At 35.6% G+C, this 24,645-nt stretch overlaps 1 protein-coding gene across 10 annotated transcripts in view; it reads right to left on the bottom strand.

Moving 5' to 3' along the window:
* The window catches only part of LOC139962014 (uncharacterized), a 117,202-nt gene that overhangs the window by 13,046 nt on the left and 79,511 nt on the right, over positions 1 to 24,645 (bottom strand). For 7 of the 10 annotated variants that reach the window (XR_011791125.1, XR_011791124.1, XM_071961816.1 and 4 more), the window contains 7 exons: positions 19,602 to 19,746; positions 17,688 to 17,764; positions 8,880 to 8,972; positions 3,604 to 3,742; positions 2,508 to 2,685; positions 1,692 to 1,831; positions 508 to 639 (listed from right to left, as the gene is read on the bottom strand). Coding sequence is in view for 8 of the 10 variants with exons in the window: in XM_071961816.1 (XP_071817917.1) it covers positions 508 to 639; positions 1,692 to 1,831; positions 2,508 to 2,685; positions 3,604 to 3,742; positions 8,880 to 8,972; positions 17,688 to 17,764; positions 19,602 to 19,746 (904 nt within the window). In the remaining 2 variants the exon portion in view is untranslated. Of the gene's footprint in view, positions 1 to 507; positions 640 to 1,691; positions 1,832 to 2,507; positions 2,686 to 3,603; positions 3,743 to 8,879; positions 8,973 to 17,687; positions 17,765 to 19,601; positions 19,747 to 22,372; positions 22,519 to 24,645 lie in introns of those variants that run through there. The other 3 variants (XM_071961820.1, XM_071961818.1, XM_071961817.1) reach the window with 3 other exon arrangements.

The following is a 24,645-nucleotide window of genomic DNA, read 5'->3' as shown; positions in this document are numbered from 1 at the left end:
GTTTTACACTTATATATTTACTCAAGTAAAAATCTGTACTGATGTAACATTAAAACACAACGGAATTTCCGTGTATCATAAACGGGTGAAATAACCGATGAAAGCGCCTCAGAACGATGCTTCCTATCCTTCACAGTGCAAATCTTAGCCCCTTTCATTAATGCTGTGTATATTAAAACTGAGTTCGGCAAAAAAAAAAAAAAAAAATCAAGTTTCGACTACTGTCAATGTCCATTAATGTAGCAGCTACATATGCATAACACAGTACACCACCACACTAACAACACACAATGTCTGCTATCATTTGCTTCTTATTTATAAATTCAACTATGAACATTCACTGAAGAGGTACAGCAGGGCAGGAACTCCATGTCTACACACAGTTTGTCTGTATTAAGGAATGACTCTTTGAGTATGAAGTACAGGCCCACTTAACCCTTAACAACCTTATCATGAGAGCAAAAGACAAGCAAAGAAAAAAACAGGAATGAATAGAGTCAAATATACCCCAGAATTAAGCGATTCTTCCTTGACGTGTTTTTCTGAGAGTTTGTACGAGGTTGTCATCCGGCGCTGGAACTTCGGAAAAGGCTCTCCGGGCGTCTTGGGATATTCATCTGGTACAATATTGGTTATCTCCTGCATGAAAGAATGAGAGGGAAGAAAAAATGAGAGAATGATGGATGCCTGGATGGTTCTGAAAATACTTTTAAAGAAACTCGACACACTTATGGCTTCAACATTTTCAGGATACAAGACAAGCTCCACCCATTCCGGAAGAATATCTGATTTTAAAAGAGAAGGTTGGCAGCTAATATTTGAAGTGAGGAAGAAGCATACTGTGTTTTAAAATGCAGAAATATACCAAGATACCACCTGATCCACTTTGGTTTGATACAGATTGTGTAAAGAAGTTGACTTTTGGTCCACATGGTTGACTAGCTATCTCTGGTAGACTAGACTGTCCAGAGTAACTAAAAAATGTTTGACATATTTTTGTTGCATTATATATATATATATATATATATATATATATATATATATATATATATATAAAGTCTGTTCAAAGTATCTCTTTCGAGATCCTGCTTTAGGAATCACAAATGACTTCCAGTTGGTTAGCATCATGTTTGATCTCTAGAGTAAGGCAAAATATGTCACCAAAAACAGAACTAGTATTGTTTGATACAGGTGACGAACGCCTACAGTGGAATTACGACCTTCCTTACCGGTTTCAAACCTCTGGACATACAATCAGCGTCCATAGCCTAGTGGTTACGAAGTCCCGGACAGAGCGGGAGGCCCGGGTTTGAATCCCGGTGGAGGCTGGAAGTTTTTTCACTGTTCTTGATTTTCCAACTCATTACTATTTTCAAATATATATATATATGTATATATAGATATATATATAAGAAGTTGAGACTAGTGGAACACTAGTTGTTGTTACTCAGAGTTTCACACGTTGAGCGATCATCTGAAAACTCAGTCGCCTATACTCTGCTCTGTCCACCGGACATAGAGCACTCTGCGCCAAAATAGACGCCAACCATCCAAACATACATATATATGTATATATAGTATACTTATATGGCAACCCTACAGCATGTTGTTACTCGAGTTTCATGCCTGTGCGCAATATTCAAAGTAAACCAAAGAAGCCGATACCCTAACTGATGATTTGTAAATCTTACCGCTTCTCGAATGCATAGGTCTTTTAAAGCCTCTATCTTCTCACGCAGTCTCTCCTCTAACACTGTCTTCTTCTCTTTCAGTGCTGCAACCATCTGTTTCCTAGCTTCCTCTCCCTCCATGGCTAACAGTTCTCGTGAAGCTGAATAGGGTATAAAAATAGCCACAACAAATCATGAGATAAATTAAATAAACATAAATCAATCAATAATTAATGTGAAAGAGTCTACATAAAAATAAATCCGATCATCTAAATCAAATGTCATGAGGTTATCTCTTATTTCTTTCTTTTTTCGGTTGATGGGTAGGGATATCTGCCGCCTGCACCATGAGTTATGACAGAATCACAGTTCTGTTTCAAATCTCAAAAGTCAAATTTAGAAATACTTCTTTCTTCTCACAAAACTCACAGCTGAAAAAAGTGAGAAATGTTTCCCTTTCATACTAGAAGAGGATCACCATCACTGAATGATAATGTGTTAAGGAATTCATTAAGTTTTTATTTTTGTGCATGCTCTTGCTGTTTACAAAGACTCAATAGAAAGGTTCAACACCACACAGCAAAATCTGTCACATTTTTGATAGCTCTTGTTTAGGCTAACATGCAAACGGTAGCATATATAGCCAACTTCTATGACAATTTTGTTCACAGTATTCATTTTTGGAAGTGGGGGTGTGGGGTGGGGTGGAGGCGTAGGCACCGTTACAAAGTGCCACTAGTACTAACAGTCAATTCTGCACTGAATTCGTGAAACGTAAGATACAGAGCCAAATGGAATCATCTTCTTATCGAGAAGCAAACCCACAAGTGAACTCACATTTCTCTTTATCTGTGAGTTTGGTGAGGGTCGCCTCTGAAACCTTGAGGCTATTGGTGGAGTCCTTCAGTTTGTCATCACCGCTCTGTTCCGATGTCTGGGATGAGGAAAGAGAGACGGTGCTCACCGTCAAATCGTTGGCAATCTGACTCAGGCTTTTGTCCGTGGCTGGCATCTCCTGGTGGAGGAGAATAAATAATCTCAAATCAAAACGATTATCATACAGCCAGAAAAATATGTCAGAAGTTCAACATTTAGACATACACGACTGTAAAGACTGATAGTCAGTATATGAAACGAAAGGCAAGATGTATGGTACGTTATGGGGTCACTTTCCATTACCTTGACTACTAAACAGAGACATCACACATGCCATGGGAGTGCAGTTGAATAGATACAGGTAAGTGAGTAATTCTGTACCTAGAAGTAACAATCATGGCGAAGAAAATGCTTCTTAATTCAGCATTGTGTGAATTTAGGGTAAATGAACGATGAAATCAATAAGGACCTGAGTCAAGTGTTACTGATCACTTTCGTTTTTGCCTTAATAAATCGTCAGCTTTAATTGACAGTTAATTGACGGGAAGTAAGCCTTCTAACGGAAGTAGTCAAATTGCTATTTTTTCATTATCTCTGAGGCTTTGAAGGAAATGGCGCAAGTAATCAAAATGTTCAGAAATTGAAAGAAATGCAGCTCGCTAGAATGATAATTTTTTTTATATCATTTAAATATTAAAGACTTCCATATTTAGTAATTTCCGCACATGCTGATTTTTTGCGTTTACTTTTTTCCACTTGATATTAAACTCTCAGCAATTTTGTTTAGCCATCGATCTGTTCAAGACTTGCACATGTTTTTTGCTTCTTGTTTTAGCTCTGGTGTTAAGTTAACTGTTAACTTAACGGTTCTAGTCTTGCCACCTCAAGCTTTGTAGTACTGTATATTCTCCTTGGTTTTGTACCTCGTACCCGAGACCATGTACTTGTACTTGGAACACTGCGAGTCCGCTAGCCGTTGCAAGAAACTGGAAACTTTCACCAGCAGGTTAACTATGTTAACCTCTGTAACTGGTTTAAAGGTACAAAGGTTACTTACCTTACTGTGCTTTCGATCAAGGTAGAACTGATGTTGACTGACGGCCATTGTCCACATAGATCTCACCATCAACGGATGGCCGTACCAAGCATGTACTGTAGCGCTGCCTCCGCTGAACGTACGTCGACTGACCGTTACCCTGTGAGGGAAGAAGACAGGACGTCTACCTTTATAAATATTATTTTACTTTCATAAAATGAAAATATGATGACAAGCGAAAAAATGTAAAAAGGGAGAGTCCACAGTCCACTTCCTGACTATGCTATGACATCACAATTGGAAAAAATATAGCAACTCCCATGTAATGAAGTTTGTATTTATTGTTAATCTATGACCTCCACGACTTTTAATTTCCCAAGTCAGTGGAAGCTTTCCATGATTTTTGTTTTCTTTCTATGAATGTTATCATTCCAAATGCTATAAAACACAATCTTTGGAAAATGATTATCTGCTTCTTTTTCCTTTTTTTTTTACATCTTTGATCAATTCTTGATCATAAAAAAATCATGATAATAAATAAATAAATAAAAAAATATTGGTTAGAAAACATAAACAGACGACATGTTCATGTCTTCAGGAGATTGGTATTTCCATCTCATGAATATTTTGAAATTTCTCTCGCATCCGAGGATGATTTCAGAAGGCACCTCCCTGGTGCATACTCGTAGAAATCATGTGCACACAGCGTTCCTTAAATTTGAACTCATCTTACGGCTGTACGAGAGAGTGAGAGAGCAAGAGACGTCACGCGAGCAGCTTTGATTATTAAATTTTACTTTAAAGGGTTTTGGTCTATTAAAGAAGTATTCTTGTATTACATACAAGATCCGAGCAGAGTTCAAGCAAATCTGAAACATTATCTCTTTAAAAGAAATTGTATTGAAAGACATAGCTTGAAAGAAAAGGCTTCGGTCTGACATTTCTTATAGAAATCTTGTCTGCTGTACGAGAGACAAAAAATCCTTTGTGGATTAATTTAAATGTAAAGAGCCGTAGGGAGGACGAGAAGGGGAAAAAAATTCTTAATGAGAGACATGAAACTGGGTACTTTAATGAACATTTTAAAGATAGTTGGAAAAAACCAAAAATTCTTTTTTTACTAATTCTGAATAAAGAACTCAAGGGGCAAAAGAAAAAGGGGCTTAAAATATGTAATGTGCAAGAAGGCTCTTTTTTTCTGTTTCTCTTGCGCATGGTATTTGACCTAGAGTAACCCCCCTTGATAAATGCTAATAAAATGTGCCCTGTTCTAATGGATGCATTAGATTCATATTACTACCTGTCCTTGAGTGAACTTTTCCTGTATGCTGTGAATCAATCACTTTTAAGAGATTTAGCTTCCTGTGTTACATTTATCTACTTTATCTTTCGCTGTAAATTTCCAAGACAGATTGGCATAAGTTTAAAGAGATTAGCATAATTTAAGATAAAGAAGCATAATTTTAATATCTCCCATCCCTAAAACTAGTATTTCATGACTTCAGGCTTCATTTTGATGCTGGTTTTGCAAATTGTTCTTATCGTTTCAAAAATCTCTTGTGATGACGTTAATGCTGTGTTAATGCAGCCCACAGAACGTGCTGTGTTTCAAGCGAATTTTGCTTTGTGGATCAAGCTATCTTTAGAAATGCAGCCAGGTGATGCTATTAAGCTTTCCTTTAAATATTTTGACGTAGTTTTCCTACGTAAGTTTGTCTCCGAGCATACCTCTTGATTCAAAATCAATGTGAATGAATAAATCAATATCCCTGTATATTGTGCATAAAACAAGAAACATCCTCAGTTAGGCCCATATATTATAGTGAACATGGTATCTCCACACCGCACAATACATTTGATACATTAATGTCTTAAGATCTTTTTGTCGCAAGAACCTTCGCAGAGCTCCGTAGCACATTCGTGATTGTCTCGGATCATCTCGTTGTTGATGATTAGAAGTGCTCCCTCTATTCATGATGCCCCTTGTACGAAAACTACAACAGTTCGTTCTACTGTCTGCGTGGGTCTCTGCCTTGTCTTTGGTCTGCATCATATCCAACATCCTACAACATTTTCTGTAAAACATTTGAATGCCAGCACTCATAGACATATAACAGTATACCTCTAGCACTCAACGGACTTGTACGACATTTACGTCATCCAAGCATTTATGCAAGGAGATTCTGTATTAATATGCTTTCATTCCTAAAACAAGGAGTTTGTGTCCCATGTTGTTCAAGTCTGAAGAGAATTATGTTCAATTATGGTTGAAAGCACTTGACGCTGAAAATACAAGGTATCCTATTTAAGTACAATCATTTCAGATGTACTTCTGAATAGAGGTTTCTTAGATATTTGGATCCAATTTACTGAGATGTGCTGGTCCTTTGCCTTGTGCAGATAAAGGTCAAGTCGTCCTCTAGAAATCAAAATATCCCGGATGAGGTCTTGTGACTTGCTCAGAAAATGTAACAGGTGGCTGGCATAATATCCACCAGAAACACCGAGTTTCTCATACCCATGAGTATCGAGCAAAGAACCTATTAAGCTTGAAATGCAATTAATTCGAATGGATATTTAATCGTCACTAAAACAAACAACAATAACCAGCTACCCAGCTTTTTTTCATTCTCTCACAGTACTTCGAATCACTGTTTAATTACTCAAGTAGACCTTTAATGAACAAATGCAAATTGTCTCACAAAGGTAAAGTGATATTGAGATAAAAATCACAGATACAACCCAAAGAGATCCAAATTAAAAATTCCGTTCCAAAGAGCACAGATTCTCATATCTTTGAAATGTAAAACATGGGCCTAATGTCTCAAAAGAACTGCATCATATCAATGATACATCCATCGAACAGTATACAACCGCATACATTGAAGTCAAAACACATTATCATCTCAAAAACCAGGATTTCCCTTGTCTCTCTCTTGCTACCGGTTGAGTCAAGCTTCCTCCGTGGCACAGGAAGTGTCCCATCTCAGCGGAAAAATCCACTCAAGATTTCTTTTAATACAAATGAGACAGTCTTGGTGTCGAAGACTTTAATTGCTGAAACAGTTTCATCGTTAATCTCTCCCCAGAGACGTGAACATCCTGATATATCTTACATACAAAGTTGTCTGAAGTTTGTTTGACTATTTTATCTTAAAGCAGCCATTTGCACTTCAATGACAGTTTTCAAACCAAAACATGACAAGTATTATTTCAGAATAATATTGCAATTTATCAAAACTTAATACACCATCCTATATTCTGGTCACCAAATGTCTATTAGCCTACAGGTAAATGTCCGTTAAGATTTTTTAATTATCTGCAACGAAGATATAGGTACATTTACAAATTACAAACTTTTGATTTTATATGTCATTTACGTGAAATGAATTTTAACACGACTCTGTCAAGTTAGTGAGCTTCATTTCCATGCCTTTTTAAGCTTATAAGAGCACAAAGAGTTTACCCGAACTGAACTTTAAATGTTGCTGGTTTTTAAGAGATGGCTGGAGGACAACTGAGAGTGCTACATTGTTAACTATGTCTTGACAATGACAACAATGGTTACAAAGCTTAGGGTCCAATATCTGATTATTTAATGTTCGTGTATTTTGCTATTAAGCACTGCCAACAGTAATAAGTGGAACATAGAAAGGAGACATACTGTACCCATAGCTCCACAATGACAGAGTATTTGTAAGAAGTTTAGGTTAGTGTATATTCCAGCACAGAAATGGAGCAATAGTCTGCATGTGTTTAAGACTATTTAAGCTAGAATCTGTGATCAAAATACTGAGCTAGTTTGGTGAGTACTTTGGTGAGTATTCCTGTTAGGCCAGTACCAGCCTTTTATATACATATATACATGTCCATGTGTATATAGATGTATGTATATGTGTATATATATATTTGTATGTATGTATGTTTGTACATACCTGCGTACGTACGTATGTATGTATATCATTTCCTTCCAACTCAGTGAAAATTCATCAAGTTAGTTCTGTGGCTTGACATTCTGTCATCTTCGCAGAAGGCTGACACATCATTAAATACAGCGAGTAAACTGCATTCACAACACCTACATGTACTTGGCAATTTCTGTTTTGTTGTATTGTATTTCTAGGAGCTGTGTGATCAGTCATTATACCGAGACGATATAAATATTCATAGTCAAAAAGTTTAAATCAATGATCCGTGCTGACGTAAGCAGGCTGTTGTTATCGGTCGTTACCGCAGCACAGATCCGGTCTTATACGTAGGTGAATCAAACCATTGCATGACTTGATTTAAATAACTAGCACGCAAAAGTGTAATGACTGAAAACTAAAAGCACAGAGACAAACTACCACTAGATCAGAATAATTCTCCCAAACATGAAAGTTCTCAAACCCGTTTTTCCATGGTGATACTGAACGAAACCTTGTACAGTTAGCACTTTTTATATCCACTAGAAAAACACAATGGCTTCCAAAGCATTTCATTTTCAAAAGTATTGATTACTGTGAATTTAATGATAGAATTTTGGAAGAACAGTTAATTTTTTTCCCTTCCCATACAACAGTTTCTTTCTGTCATTATGTGTTGCTATAAAAAATATTATGGATTTTTTTTAATTTTATGTGACAGTTAAAAACAATAACACACCTATATTAGAATCTGAGTGAAGTAAAAACAACCTTGCAATAGATAGTAAAGGTCACTGTTATATTTAAACAGACAAGGAACCTTATAAATATTGGCACAAGGTATTTCTGTGTTAAAGTTGAATAAAGATTCATCTCCTGAAAGCAAACAGTTTAAGTGATTCCTAGTCATGTCTCATATGAGACAATTTCATGTAACACTGCAGACCATATTGGCAGTTTTTCTTCCTTTTTTTTTTTACTTGAAGTGAACAGCAAAGTTCTTGCCGTAATGTGAACCTACACATCAAGTTCATCCACTTTACTGTGTTTATATTTAAGTTTTTGCAATTTGACTACATGTTCATGTTAAATGACCTTTGAACATAATAACATTGGCAGGTAGAAGGAACAGATTTGAAATGTATGAAGGGTTGGAATGTACCCAACTGATAACAGAAGCCAACAGGAGGCCCAAGTGCTGTAACATGAACCTTATACATACATCAACATGCATTTCAGAACAAACACACCCATTGCATGAGATCTGGATGGGCTCAATACATGATAAACTAAACAACATGCAACTAAGGAAAATACGATCAGAGTATCCTTTGAACAGAATTCATAAAATGTTTCTTGTTAGTTTTGTAAGACAATCAAACATGCACTTACTGAGTGGTGGGATCAGTGAGGGCGTCGGCTAAATCGTCAAACGAATCCTGGTCCTGTTGATATAGCTCTACACTGCTCAAATTGTGGAGGACTCTGTCGGGGTCAGAGGTCAAGGGTCACAACCAAACAACAACGGGCAAAAAATGAAAATGCAGGCAGGAGGGCAAAAGAAAGGAGAGAAAATGATACAATTAACATGCAAATATATATAAATAAATAAATATAAAGCAAACATACAATCACAACAGATAATGCATATTATTCAACATTCAAAACCGTAGATATTTCATCATGCACTTAACTTTTTAAGGCAAACGAACAGCTTGGTCAGAGACAGTAAGTTTAAACTTTTCACCTTCTCGAATTATTCATGGAAACTTGGTAAGGTAAAAATGTGTTTCTGCACCCTTGTCCTTCTCCACTGCCCTCTCTCCTTTCCCATAACCATTTCAAAATATTCCAATGTCATGACCTTAGGATGGGTCAAATATTCCAAAATCTGAATACTGTATATATAGGGGGGGGGGGGGCAGGTAAGAGAGGAGTGATGTAAATAGAAACTTTTTTCATGTTTGCATCTGATTTATAATTTGTGCAATAGTTCTATTTCTTCAATTCCATCTAAACCAAATCTTTTTTTCCATGACTCACTGTACTTCTCACATTCGAGTGCGATGCAATATGAAACTGTTTCACCATATTACATCGAGAGTCAGTTGTTGCCATTGCTCCTCCCCCCCCCCCTCACCTCATTAATTCTTAAAAGCGTGTAACATCTGTGCCTCCAGTTTGCATTTTATTTTCTGTAACATTTCATTCCATTCTTTTCAACTTTTCTTCATTTCATTTTTCCTCCGTTCTTTTTGAGTTTTTTTATATTTTTTCTTCTGGCTTTTCTTATTTATCCTTTCTTTTTTGTAGTTTTTCTTGAACTGCAGTTGAAATGGACACTATTATCTGCAAGGCTTACGCCCTGTTCCGTGAAATAAACCTCCTCTCGGAGGGATTCCATTAATTTCAAAGAGACTGATCCATACAGACAGAAAGTCTCTGACTGTAAAAGTCAATATGTTAACCATAAATTAAACTGGTTTGACAGGACTTCAGTTCATTTGACAGAGGCGCTAGAAAGAGTGCAAGGGGATAGAATTTTTGAAACTTTATGAATATTAATGGCACTTTTTGGACTATTGTTGATATGTTTCCTTTCTTTGGGAGGGGAGGCAAGAGGGGGGGAGGTTAAACTGCTCATGATGTGACACATATATATGTACTACGTAGCTTTCCTTGTCATGATACTAACTAAACTCAAGTATCATCTTCAAATGCCAAAAAAAGAGACAATTAATAGACAGACGTTTGTACAAAGAGAACAGATGTAAACGAGTCACATCATCGATTTTCATGCTTTCATGCCATTCACAATTATAACACACGACACATGCAAATTTTACGCCCTAATCGCATTCACACCAATGTAGGAAAATATAGCCTTGGACATCGTACAAGCATCACATGGGTTTTCTCTGCTGCTTAATATTAGGTGACAACCTTCCCAAAAAAAAAATTTGTTTAAATACAAATTAAAGAGATTTTACTTCAACGTATACTGAGATTGAGGTTCCTCTTTCTTTCTTTTCTTGTGCTTCCTTTCTTCTCTTTTTTCTTAGTTCTTATCTTAATTCTTTTTTTGTAAGTTATTTGTGTACTCTATGTACAGGGAGTGTATCACTAGATAAGCCCACAAGGGTTTCCTGATACACTTCCTTTCACATTCCATAGCTCTCTTTATTCGCTACATTTTTTGTATATATATGTTGTGAAAAAACAAATAAAATGAACGAAAATAAACGATATGTTTCATGAATATGAGGGTTACATAATTACGTTAGATCGCTATAAAAGTATTACTTATAATTGGTTTATTTATAAAAACCAATATATTAAGAATGGCTGTTTTAGCTCTATCCTTAGAAGTAAGTAACTCAGACCATGTTCACTTGAAACCTATAACAAAGAAATATTATCCACACTAAAAGACAATAAACAGGGAAACTGCTGCAGAACTTGAATGTCCTCTGGGCAGGAGGTATTGGATTACATTCTCCATACCAGATTGCTAGCACGAAATTCCCAATCTCTCCTCTCTCTCTCTCCCCTCTCTTTCTTACGGTCTTTTCCTTCAATTCAACATCTTCCCATCGGGAATTCTTTACACTCATCTCCGAGATGACACAAAAACCGGTCCCACAGGAGCATTGTTCAAAGACTGGACGCTTCGGAAAACATTTGTTTCGACCAAATTTTCCGGCATTACCACTAATTGCCAGGTTCCCTGTAGAGAGCTTTTATTTTTTTCCACTCCTGACAGAATTTTACACCAAATGAAAACCTTTACTCAGAGAGTTGTCATCATGGCCACATTACTACGACAAAAGAAACGCTTTTTGAAAAATTTCCCGACGGAAAGACTAGACTTGGAGCCGAAAGAAATATGTTGCTCGAAGTGTACATCAAAGAACACAGACAGCCACTCTGGACAGCCAAGCTGTCATCGTTCGAACATGAGAGAGATTCTCCGAGATGAAAATTCAATTGAGAACTGATTAGGGGGCCAAGAAAATGTAACAGGGTGAGGCAGTATACTGATGAGGAGAGAGACAGAGGGAACAAAATAACCGATGAGGCGTAAATCATTTCAACCTGTGGCAATGATGACTTACTATAAATTTAATAAACATAGATGGGGCACACTGGTAACGACATTCACTAGACTGTGACAAAAGGACCATTAGGGCAGAGGCAAAAGGAGGAGAGCTGTGACAATGAATTCAAGACACGTCCTGATCTAAATCAATAATTGACAGCTGTGATTGAAACATTCGAAAGAACAGAGAGTGACGGAATTCAACTTAGGAAATGAAACGGTACATGAAATACAGAGGTAGGAACAGGTAAATTGACAGCCGTGGTTGAAACTTTGCAAGAAGAGAGTGTAACAGAATTTCATCTTAGGATGTGAAACAGAATATGTAATACAAAAGGTAGGAACAGGTAATCTCCTTGAAAGCAACTCACCCGCCCCCTCTCCCAAGCAAGGGGAATGAAGGGGTTTTGAAGAATTGTGGATTGTTTTAACATAGATTTTTCAAAGACTCCAAATATCTGTCAAGCCACTTCAAATGACTACTAAATGCAATGGTCGGTGTCTTTTCACCATTTACCAGAAATATTATCCAAGTTACTAGGAATATCTCAAAAGCACTTGACTTAAAGAATTGGCACCACCAAACATTCTCCATCTCACAACATCTCCATCCCGTCATCCATTCATCCTGTTCCATTCAGCTGCTCCCCTCTTTCCTCCCATATCCCCACCTGATCCTCTCCCCACCCCATCCTCTTTTCCTACCCCCACCCCCATCCACTCATCCCCACCCCCATCCTCTCATCCCAATCTCTCCTCCTCTTTTTCAACCACCCAGCTTCCTCCTCTTTTCCTTTTTCCCAATCAAAACTCCAGAGCAGAATTAAATAGAAAATGGTTTTGAATCATAGTGAAAGATTGCAGACATCATAATACCCCAGCCCACCCACAGGCACATTTCATCAGGACTGAGCATTTGTAACCAAAACGAAGAACTCATTCTGGGAGCCAAATTAGCCAATGATTGACAGTCTGCCAGGTGAGACTCATTTCCTTTGTCTATCTGCCACCAAAATTTCGACAGCCCGATCAAAAATCTCTTCTTCTTCTTCGTGGAAATACAGCGAGATGGATGGCTTTGTCTGCCATCCCCACACTTTTAATCTCGATAAAATTGCCAAAGCATCGCATGTAATCACCGTCGCCCGTGAAAAAATAAATTTAAAGAAATATGATAGCTTTGACGTGGCTACCGTCGAGCTTAATTAACATCACAAAAGAGTTCTCATTTGTCGTACCCAAGACAAAGTCATTGGGAACTCCCTCAGTGGATGATACAACACCAGTTAATATTACGAAAGGAAGCTCGAAAAAGAAAACCAGGAACCACTTGAAGATATTTTGGTAGCAATTGACCCTACGACATTGTTCGTCTCGAAGAAAACAAGAGTACCTCCAAGTCTCTGCAGGCACAGACTAGTTGATATCTTCAATTGATAATGCTCAAGACTTTTGGTAGATTCATATAAAACTAAACACTCTATAACCTGAGCTGTTTGCTCAGTCCACTGGAAAGAAATGTCAACGCAAAATTTTCATCGCGAGTGTTTCAGGCTTGCAACTTACAGTACCTCTGTGAATACTTGGTGTAAACTAATATGTTTTTCATGTATATATGTATTTATTCATTTAACAGTTTTGTTCAAAGTATCTCTTTCGAGATACAGCTGTAGGATTCACAAATGATTTCAAGTTGGTTAGTGTCATGATTGATCTCTAGACTAAAATATGCCAACAACACAGGGCTAGCGTTGTTCTTCGATACAGGCGACAAAAGCCTAGAGTGGAATAACAACATTCCTTGCTGGTTTCGAATCTCTGGACAATCAGTGTCCATAGCCTAGTTGGTTAGGGTGGCCGCATATAAAGCGGGAGGCCCGGGTTTGAATCCCTGTGGAGGCTGGAAGTTTATTCACTGTTCTGGATTATCCACCCCATTACCATTTAATATATAGTTATATATGTATAAACATATATATGTATAAACATATATATATATATATATATATATATATATATATATATATACATATATATACATATGTATATATATATGTGTATATATATATATATATATATATATATATATGGGCAAATACACAGTAAACCAACACGAAATGATAACATAGAGGTTTTCCACCCCTAAAATTGATATTTCCAATGTTCTGTAATATTACTCATTTGAAGCAAAGAGCTAGAGTAAAAAGTTTCAACTTCCTACTTGAATTTTGAAAAATGGCCCATTAGAATCCTATAGGAAAATAACGGTTGGACATTGACATACGGCAAGAAAATACAACAGTTGCAAAACATTGACATACATCACATAGATGGCAATTTTTCATAGTTTGAAACATACTTAGTCTTTGACCTTTCCTATGATGGCATACAGTCATGTCTAACTCACAACCACATTAGAGTAATATATGATGTATATATCACGCTCAGTACAGCATGAAATAGATAACGGGCGAACATGTAAAAAATGTTCAACCGTTATAAATTTACGTTAAAAAATGGCATAACTCAAAAGATTTGAAATGTATATGATCCATGTTACTGCACTCAGAATCTTAGCCAGTAGTGGTTTATATAAACAATGAAAACATCATTTTTTGGTGCACATGGGGCACAGGTGGCAAATTTTAAGAAGTTTGACATACAAAAATGTAACTCATGTGTACGTCAATCTTTTTCAAACGTACCACTATACCCCCATGTGCATCATCAAATGAAGTTTCCATGGTTTTTATAAACTTTTTCATGGTAGGAATCTGTATACACAAAAGGAACTACATGCACTGTATACTTTTTGAGTTTCGCAATTTTTTGTGGTACATTTATAACGGTCGAACATTTTTGACATACTGTTCGACTGTTACCTATTTCATGCGCTACTAAGGATGATATGCATCACCGATTGCTCTCGTTTGGTTGTGTGGCAGGTATGACTATATGCCATCATAGGAAAATGTCCAAGACTATATATGTTTTAAACTTTATGAAAAATTGCCTGCCATGTGATGTATGTCAATGTGTTACAACCGTTATATATTTCTGGTGTATGTCAATGTTCGCCCGTTATTTTTCCCATAGGATTCCAATGGACCAAAATTTCAAAATTCAAGTAGGATGTTGAAACTTTCTATGCTATCTCTCTGCTTCAAATAACTAACACTCATCCTAATAGAACAAAGAAAATACCAATTTCAATACTGAAAACTGCATGTGTTGATTTTCGTGTTGGTTTACTGTGTAAAGGCCCATATATATATATATATATATATATATATATATATATATATATATATATATATATATATATATATCATATTACATACAGCATATAGCATATAGCTTTAAAGCTGAGTGAGGTCTATTGACCAAGTCATTCACCTCCTTCTCAGACAATAACGGGAGTGGATTGCCTACCAGGTACTTAATAACAGTTCGTATTACTACACCAAGATGTACCAATCTCTACTGCCCATACAGTAGTTCTCCGGCGACAAACATCGAGTTAAAAAAATTAGAGTGTCCTGGTTGGTTTTAATCTTTACTTAAAAGGAAAACTTTAAGTAGCCAATGCCTTTTAAAGAAATTTGATAAATGGGGTGATAGCTCTTGACCAAGACTTAAAGAAGAAGTCCAGGAGCAATCGATTAGAGGTTCAATGAAAGGAGCTATAAATACAGACAGACAATGGAAATGGAGGAAATTCAGTCCAAAGTCAATATGTTGCATAAGAGGATTGAAGACAGAACAAGTACATGGCTGAATGTAGCTCAGAGAAACAAGGGTCAGAGGTTAATTACAAGTAGGCTTGACCGTAAGAAGTTATGAAATGAAAGTGGTCAATACTGAAACAATCAGGCTTTTGGTGTTGAATTACAGTGACTCTTGCTAAAATTGCCACAAAGTCCAAATAATACTGATGTTGCTTGGCAACCACAGAAATTCTCTGTGATTGTAATGTTCTTAAAATGTTACGATACTGTACATATCGAATATTTACTTAGTTGTCAAGTGCTGTTCTCTACATATGACTGCTAAAAGTACTTTTTTTGCAAATAGTTATTGTCATAAAATATATTAACTTTCATATCAACAGTACAAATAATTCACTGTCTTAATAAAGACTGCAGAAAGTTTTTGTTTCATTTCAAGCCCAAAAAGATGTCTAAATCTCTTTATGACCATAACAACTGACAGGCCAGAGGACTATCATTATGCAAATAAAGGTTTATAGGTGTCTATAGTTTAAATATTTGCTTTAACAATGATTGTCAGTATTAGCTCAACCTTTATGCAAGTTCTATATTGAAGTGACACATTAATTTTCCTAATTATCAAAAAGACAAAAACAAAACAAAAACTATATATGTCACTATAAACCGACAAACGAAATAGCGGAATCGTTTACAATATGTCTCTGGAGAGAAAACCGTTTAGCATGCAAATGAAAGCAGCAGCTTTAAACACCATCATTACCAAAGATTGAACACAATCCAGATAATATGATGACAAAAATTAGGTTATTTGATTAAGATGTTGCTCATATTTAGAGCGAGCAGACCTGGTTCTTAAAATGAATTTACAAGCAACAGGTCATTGACTTCTTCACCAGACAAAACAGAAACTATCTGGGTCAGTCAAGAAATACCACAATTATTTTAATTTATTTACTGATGTGGCTGACAAGATGGAGGAAGAATCAGCGCTTGGAGTCATTTCTGGTTAAAAGTGTGTTTTGATTTCTCCAGGATAACTGCTGCAGTCACCACCAGATTTCACTGGGAGGAAAGTTAACAAAACTAACATTTTGCTTGTGACAGTAAATAAAAACATGTCTGGTGTTGTTATTGAGTAGGGGGATGGGAGGAGGGAGTAGCAAAGATCAGTTTTCAATTGTCTGTGGTTTAAGTGGAAAGTTCTGTTGTTTGGTGATGTCAAAAAACCATGGAGTCTTGGGTCTATGACTCCATGTCCTGAAGACTATTTGTTTCCAAACTGGTACAAAGTTGACAGTACTTACTTAAAAAAGTTAAAAGTATATTTCCAAAACTTTATTTTTGCATGATATTCTTAAAGCGGGTATATTCAGAATGCAATAGGTGTTTAAAACAACTAGGAACTATATGTATGCAATACCTATTGTCACAGCATATGTAAGAGTATTGTAAGAACTTTAGCCACAAATTGTAAGCAGTTCAGTCAGTCAATTTGCCATACTACCTCTAATCATTTTAAGCTGCTAATTGTAAAAAGTAACATGGTTCAGACAAAAAATATATCAACTCTTGAGTTTGTTTCAAGTGCAAAAAACAGAAACACTTACATATCCATCTTGTATGTGGGAAGCTGTGCTAAACTCAAAGAGTAAAAAATAATCCAATCCTTCTATATAAAGTACCACAGTATTGCTTGTAAACGTGCTCCAAACTACCTTACAGTAACTGATAAAACCATGACAAAGAACGACAAACTATAAAAGAACTTAGCCAAATGTACGGCCAACTTGGAGCTTTACAACACAAAAACCAAATATTATTTTGCGATGTGTGTGAGTGTGTGTTTGATAAAGGCTTTCAAAACTTATAGTGAATAATTCAAAGCTATTGTCAGTTAACCTGCATATATTCCTATCAGGTATATAATTATCATTATATATATTATAATATTCTTTATAGTACACATGGTTTTGTTTTTCTATAATCTTTCTATTATTCCTAACAATGAGAAACAGACCTCCACAGATAACTATATTCCAGAACAGACAAGAGAGCCCCATACTGAATGAATTAAAATACACACACACACACACACAATATAAACAAGCAGAATCCGAATTAACAACGATTTGACAAAACAAACTGAATTTTGGTTTTGATTTTTTGTGACAGACAACGAAGGACCACCTGCCGGATCTAAGCCTTCCACTGATCCGTTTCCGATCAGCTGTTATGAATCAAATCTAGAAAATTCACTATTTGATGGAGGGAGGGGAGGGGAGACTATGCTATCATTAAGTCAAGACTTGTCCTACGGATGATGCTAAAGAACAGGTACATCCAAATACAAAAAAATTGTGTTTTTCTTACCGTTTGGCGTCTAGAACTTCGATGGAAAATTTTCTGCTTTGGTAATAAATGTTTTGAAGTTGTTTCCAGTTGAATACCTGAAAGTATAGATGAATATTCGTAAATTATTTTTTAATAATTTTTCCATCGTTAGTTCTTACAAGATAATAAACCATTTAGTAAATGTTTACCAAATATGAAACTAATACACAGTAGTAAAAGCACAGACTACGATACATGTTAATGCATGGCTTTATATTGGTTTACAACCTTAAAAAAAATCTGGTGAATTTATTAAATCATTCCCTTATGTATGAAAACATCAATTTGCATGAAAGTAATATCCACGTTGATTTCCTAAAACTTTGCAACATTTCTGAAAAGATGGTGGTGTATTAAAAAAAAACAATATATACTGTGTACTGTACGAGTTGCAAAATTTGTTAAAAGAGGGTTAAGTTCTTGAAGTTTCACAGCTGAGAACTTGGACTTGGGACATAAATCAAATAGCCAGAAAATAGTCTCTTTTAATTATCAGGATATCATATTACTATAGAGAATGGACAAACTTATTAACCATATAGATACCCTTCCTAACAACAGGTCTGTTAATTCGATAGAATACCTTGCCAATTATTAATTGTATCTATTAAAGCAGTACGCAGTTTGCATCTGGTTACCAACTTTACCAAATAAACGTGAAATACCGTAATATACACGTAAAATACAAGTAGTACGTAATACACGTAATACGTAATACGGGTATAACGTTAATTACCATTGCAATTAAGCAACCTGGAACACCATTTTTTTTTTCACCAAATGAAGCTTTAATGAGCAAGTAATTAACAATCTTATTCAGTTCTCAACATTTTGTCCTCAAAGACAAACATGATCACATGTTGAAAAGCAAATTGGAAAATTGAAGGCGACAAAAATCTTTAATATTAAATCAGAATATCTCTTTATTATACTCGTTACTATCTTATTATACACTTCCTTGCATATTAATTTGATACAGTACTATTACTGTTAATTGCACCTTTTTTGCCGGTTAATACACAGTCCAGTTAATGACTTCTGAATCGAACTCATTTCCTTATAACAAGGATCTTACGAGTTCAAAGGATATAGACAGTTATCTAGTAGTGTATGAGACTAGTAGGATGGCCACAAAAAAAGTGAAAATTCACAGTCTATCTGATGTATATATTTCTAAACCTAATCAAAACTGGTTTCAAATATCCTGGCAGGATAACATCTTTTAACTGCTTTTACAGTAGTGAATATAGAATAAGTCAAGTGACCCCCACCCCCCCTCAACTGAGAATTTGCTTTGATCAAAAAACCATCCCAAAACTCAGAAGCAGAGCTGGTTTGCTGATGAATGTATGAGATGATTCATCAAACCCCAACATCCTGACAGACCAGGAACAAGGAACTATTCGTATTCTACGGGTGTATCTTCAAGTATTCACAAGACACAAAATTCTGCTAAAATATTCTAGAGAGATACCAAAAATGGTCACCTGTTGTTCCTGGCTAAAAAAATCTTCAACGCTATCTTCTAAGTTCACCTTTCTTGCCTCAAAATGATAGCATCATAAATCAACCAAAAGTTTGAAAATTGTATTCATGAAAATACTGTTGTCTTCACAGTGCCATCTTAATCTGCAAACATCTGAGTTAATTTCTCCGAAACCAAATGGAAGTTCACCAAGCTTCTGGCTATTTTGTTGATACATTTCTAGCATATTACAGGATGGACTGGCCTTTGTGTCTTGAAGACATTATATGGATCCATTGTATCCATTATATGGATCCATATGTATCCATGTGTATCCATATGTAAGTCTGTCACTTCTAAGAAATCCCAAACTGTTTAGATATCCTATAGACAACAAGGAGGATTGACGGTTCCTGCTTCATACTTACGTTTCTAGGGGTTACTCTGTCTCCTAGGTCGTACTGTCCGATACCTTTGTAGCTTAGGCCGAGCCACCAAGGTAACCCAGACTTATCTTTGACTTCATAGTAATGCACGCCATAGGTTGGAAGACCTTCAATTACTTGCATATAACTGTAAACAAAATGAAAATAATTATATATATTTATAGTCGTTTCACAGTGTCTGGTAGTGTATCATTGCTATGCAAGGGACTTTGCATGCAACTGTTCAACAGTCTGCTGCCTCCCCCCCCCCCCCCCGGTCACTGGTAGAGTGCCACACCCACCTACTTCATACCACACATACTTCAAACAGTTGCAGCAAAACACAGCAAAACAAAAACTGATTTTATCACTCTTTTAATCATTTATTTTGGTACATATTATAATGCAATGGAAACACAATTTTCAGTTTCTATATATTATTAGTCTTGTTCCTGTTGAAACATTTTAAATTTACAATGCTGTTAAAAACTTAATTTAAACTAATTGAAACTTAGTCATACATCTGATGTTTCAGTTCATTAACTGGTTTCTGGTTTTGCAAAAACAGGTTTATTGATCGTAGTAGATAAAGCAGTACATCATTCATACAAGAACTTGATCACATGACACCTATATCACAGTTAATTATACACTTTCAGGGCATAATTTAGTTTTCAAATTTGGCATAGTAGTTTTTAAGGCTCTGATCTTTGTCTCTTAATAAAATACTTAAAAAATTGCTATAAATCTTTGGTCTTGTATAGTCATTTGAACATTTTGCATACCATTTCTGCATACCATTTTACTGCTAGATCGGATAAATTATTCCCTGTACTTAATTTTCAAAAGATATCGTTCAACAACAGTCCACAGTTTTTGTGATAGATCTTAAACCCCCCCCCTCCCTAACCTCCCAACTGGGAAAAAAAGAATAAAAACACTGGTCAAATATTTTGGAAAGATTCCAGACTTTGTAAAACACTGGCAATCAGAGATTAATTGGAATCCAGTGACATGAAACAGATACTTCATCTGAAATTTAATTGCTATGGGCAATAACTGGAAAATACTTGTGGGAATAACCATTAGTGTAGATGCAGACAGATAGATTTCTTTTCAAATTTGACGAAATACATGGAATTTGGAACCTTTTTGAGTCATGACAAAATCACTTTTGGAAAATAATACTGGTAATGCTTCCGAGTAGCAGAAAGGTTCATAAATCGTTACAAATCCACATTGCAAATTATTAACAAAAAGTTGCATATATAACAAAATTTTGGAGGTAATCATTGGCTAAAGATGAAGATGGTGATATATCTATATTGTGGTATCACTGTTCCAGTTAAAAAAAGGCAGAAATAACAACGTCAATCAACGTGCGGAGTTGCTAAGTAGTGACCATTTAAGCTGTACTGCTGCAAACACACCTGTGTCTAGTACATGAAATATTGGCGGTTCAACCTACATGCTATCTAGAATGCTCTGCTTGGTCAAAATATTTGGCCAAGTGAAATATGAAACATGTTCATTTATAATACAGCATCTATATATGAAACTTCCAGGTTCCTACAGAAGTAGCAAACAAAAGTTGAAAGTGACTACTAGCAAGTAAAGGTCAATGAGGATTACTTCTATACAACATTTCAGTGTATGTTTCCCTTGTTTTCAGTTTATGTAACCACAAAAGTTGTCAGTGCAAAAGATACTAATATCAAAAAATTTGGAACATCATGCAAATTAAAACTATTCCGAAATTGTGAAAAGAAATGCTTTATACAGCCTGCCTTAGGTTCTTGAAACTTTGTGGTCATTTTAGCTATTTTATTGGCATCACGACTATCTAGTTACGTTTTGCATGACTATTCAGTTTCAGTCTCGTTAAATTATCATCTTTGATCATCTACAATGATAATCATCTTCTCCATTCATGAAGACCGTCGATCGATTAATCAAGTACGGCCAAAGAACGGTGGGAATAGACGTTGAAGATTCATCGACGTTACTGATTGCAGTGCACAGGCTTTAAGTTTTTAGAAATGAAAGTTCAAAATATTCGGGTCACTTAATCAAGGTTTGGCATATCATATCATAACAAGTACTGTTTACCCACTGTTTATATACAAGTATCATGGGGAAATGTCTCAAACCTTACTCAACATATTAAATTTATTCCCTGGATGTAACAGGAACTGTTGTAAAGACTAATATAACAGAAGGAAGAAGCATAAGTTGTGAATAAACTAACAGCAATAAATAAAATATTCCCTCAAAAGGCATTTCTAAAAGTACTGTCAACTTTAGAATTATGCATAAAGTGTCAGCATACACCGTGGGGGGGGGGAATGTTAGGAAGGGGAGGGAAAATTATGAAATTGACTATTTTCAAAATGGACATCAGCTTTACAAGTTTTCCCAAAATCATTTACTTGTTTAGTCGATCACAAATACTAAGTTTTTAGGTTGACTGACTTAAAAAGGATTCATGTCTAACTACTTCCTCCATACACTTACATAGTGTAAAATATAGGCATGTTATTTTAATAAACAGTTGCTAAAAAACAAAATTTAAAAAAAACTTTCTCGTTGAAAAGGTAAAAACCACTAATTGGTTTCCAAAAATCAAAAATTCAAAATTTATTCAAAATATTGCTAGCTTTGGAGAAGTATAACAAAGATAATTAAAAAGAACGAGATTAAGTCTTCATTTACAGGACATGTATAAAGTCAATGTTAAGGGAGACGAACAGAATAAATGGTAGAATGGCTGATACCTACTGATGGATGTTACTTGTCCGACTTCCTGTACCAACGTTGCTTATAAACAGCCAGATAATAATATCCACATAGGTTATACTAACAAATCACAAAATTCCACAAAATAGAATGAGATAGCAAATCCAGAGTCTATTCAGCCGACCACAACAGGAACAACCATACTCCATTTTACATAATTTACAAAGAAAAATCAACAATCAAGTGTTTGCATGACAAAAGCCGATTGACTTCATAGAATCTCGACTTACACACGTCAATGCCACGCTACCAGCATTTAAACACTGGCAGACTCTTATTCCTGTTACTGTTTGAAGCAGCAGCTCTTTAACCAACTGTGTAACAACACAACTAAACTCAGTATATACAACACATGGCTTGAAATATTTGGTTTGTGAAGCTAAAAATACCACAGACTCAGCTGAAAGCTATCAGGTATCCAAGAAAGGCAAAGACCAGTGACCCATAGCATGAGTAATGGTATGTCAATGTTGACTGAAGCCACCTATCCACAAGGAATTGTTTTTACCACAAAAAAAGGGGGAAAATGTTATGAATGAAGGGAGAGATTTACTACAGAAATGAGTAACCTTTGTTTTATACTTTTTCTTATGTTCTACCAATAAGCTTTTACTTGCAGGAACAATTTATTGACTTCCTATAAAATATGTGTAAAACAAAAGAGACCCTTTTCTCTTTTTACTTTACTGGGAAGAGAAATGAGATTAAAGGGTTTTCTCACAATTAATTGCATTAACCTTGTGTTGTGTATTCTACTGTACGTAAGCTCCAATTAGTTCCGTTTTGAGAGTTAATAACTCCCAATAGAAATAAACGTAAATTGTTACCCTTCCAAAGAATCCATGATTGTCGTATTTTTCAAAGCTATTTCCAAAAGATTACGTATCGAAAAAAAAGTTTAACAAATATTTTAGTTTATAATGGTTACTACAAACCGCACCCTCCACTCTACAATCATTGTATTTCCTGTTCACACCACTGGATTTCACAGAAACCAAAAACATGTACAATTAAATCAACAGATACCATTAAAACATGGACGTGGGAACCATGAGCTTGGAACTACATTGCTAAACAGTATATACCGTTGTATATGAATCTACCATTACAGTAAACATGGTGTTGTTTGATTTGGTTTGTTTATATATTGTGTGTATATATTGTGTATATATATAGATATGTATATATTGTGTGTATATATATATATACGTTCAGTTTCCTGTAAAATCCTTCACCCACACCTGTCCTCAAATGGGGGAGATTTAAAGCCCCCCCCCCCCACACACACACACCTTTGAAATCCTGTGTACACCACTGGTGCAAAAATTCACTTTTTAAGTTATTAAATTATTCATTGACCATTTACTCATTACTTAGATTGATCACAATCGTACTTGGATTAATATCTTACATTTTAATATAAATCAAGATGGTGGCCAAAGGAATAACCGGATACTAAATAGTTCTTTAAATCGGTTTTAGTTTCTATTGCAAATGACTAGGACCAAACCCAGAGGGGGGTCACCGGAAATGGAAGTTTCCATGGATGCTACAGACAGGCCTGTTTTGAGATAGGTTCAAAGGTTTTAAAGGCATGGCTTAAGTCCTGCGTCAGACAGTTCAACCAACGCCTACAGCTGGCTTAGTGGTTTCAGGGAGTAGAAAACTGAGTCATACTCCAGGAAAACCCAAACACAGAAACCAATTTTTTCTACAGATGTTCCCCAGACAATAAGCAGAGACAAGTGTTTCTGTGGTTTGAGTGACCAGCTTGTTAGTTTAGTTTAGTAATGTGATTAGTGACAACAGGTTTGCAAAGGTAATCCTGTTATACCTACCACAAAGCAATAATTTGCTACATTCTTTGTGTATTGGCCTATGAGGTCATCAGACCTTATTAGCTCTGGTTGTATCTATTCACTACTTTTCTATTTATACAAGGATGATACACAAGTATTTGAAGCAGGAATATAAATTTATAAACAACAGGTTAGGGCTTCTATCTAATCTTGATAGGTAAAGTATGACATAGAAACAGGAACTGTTATTCAAATTTAACTTGTGAAATAAAAATAGGAATTAAAAAAAAAACATTACAAATACCTACAAATGGAAAAGGACTTTAGGGAAAATTTCTAAACATAACCAATTTCTGCTCGTTTCCACCAAAAGGGAAGAACTGTCGGGACAATATGTTGACAAATATAGGGAATCAGAATATTACTAATGGCTGTATTAATTAGTCTAAATG

Source organism: Apostichopus japonicus, chromosome 20 (assembly GCF_037975245.1).
Source record: "Apostichopus japonicus isolate 1M-3 chromosome 20, ASM3797524v1, whole genome shotgun sequence".
In the NCBI taxonomy this organism is placed as follows: domain Eukaryota; kingdom Metazoa; phylum Echinodermata; class Holothuroidea; order Aspidochirotida; family Stichopodidae; genus Apostichopus; species Apostichopus japonicus.
This window is presented reverse-complemented; position numbering and strand designations above follow the sequence as displayed.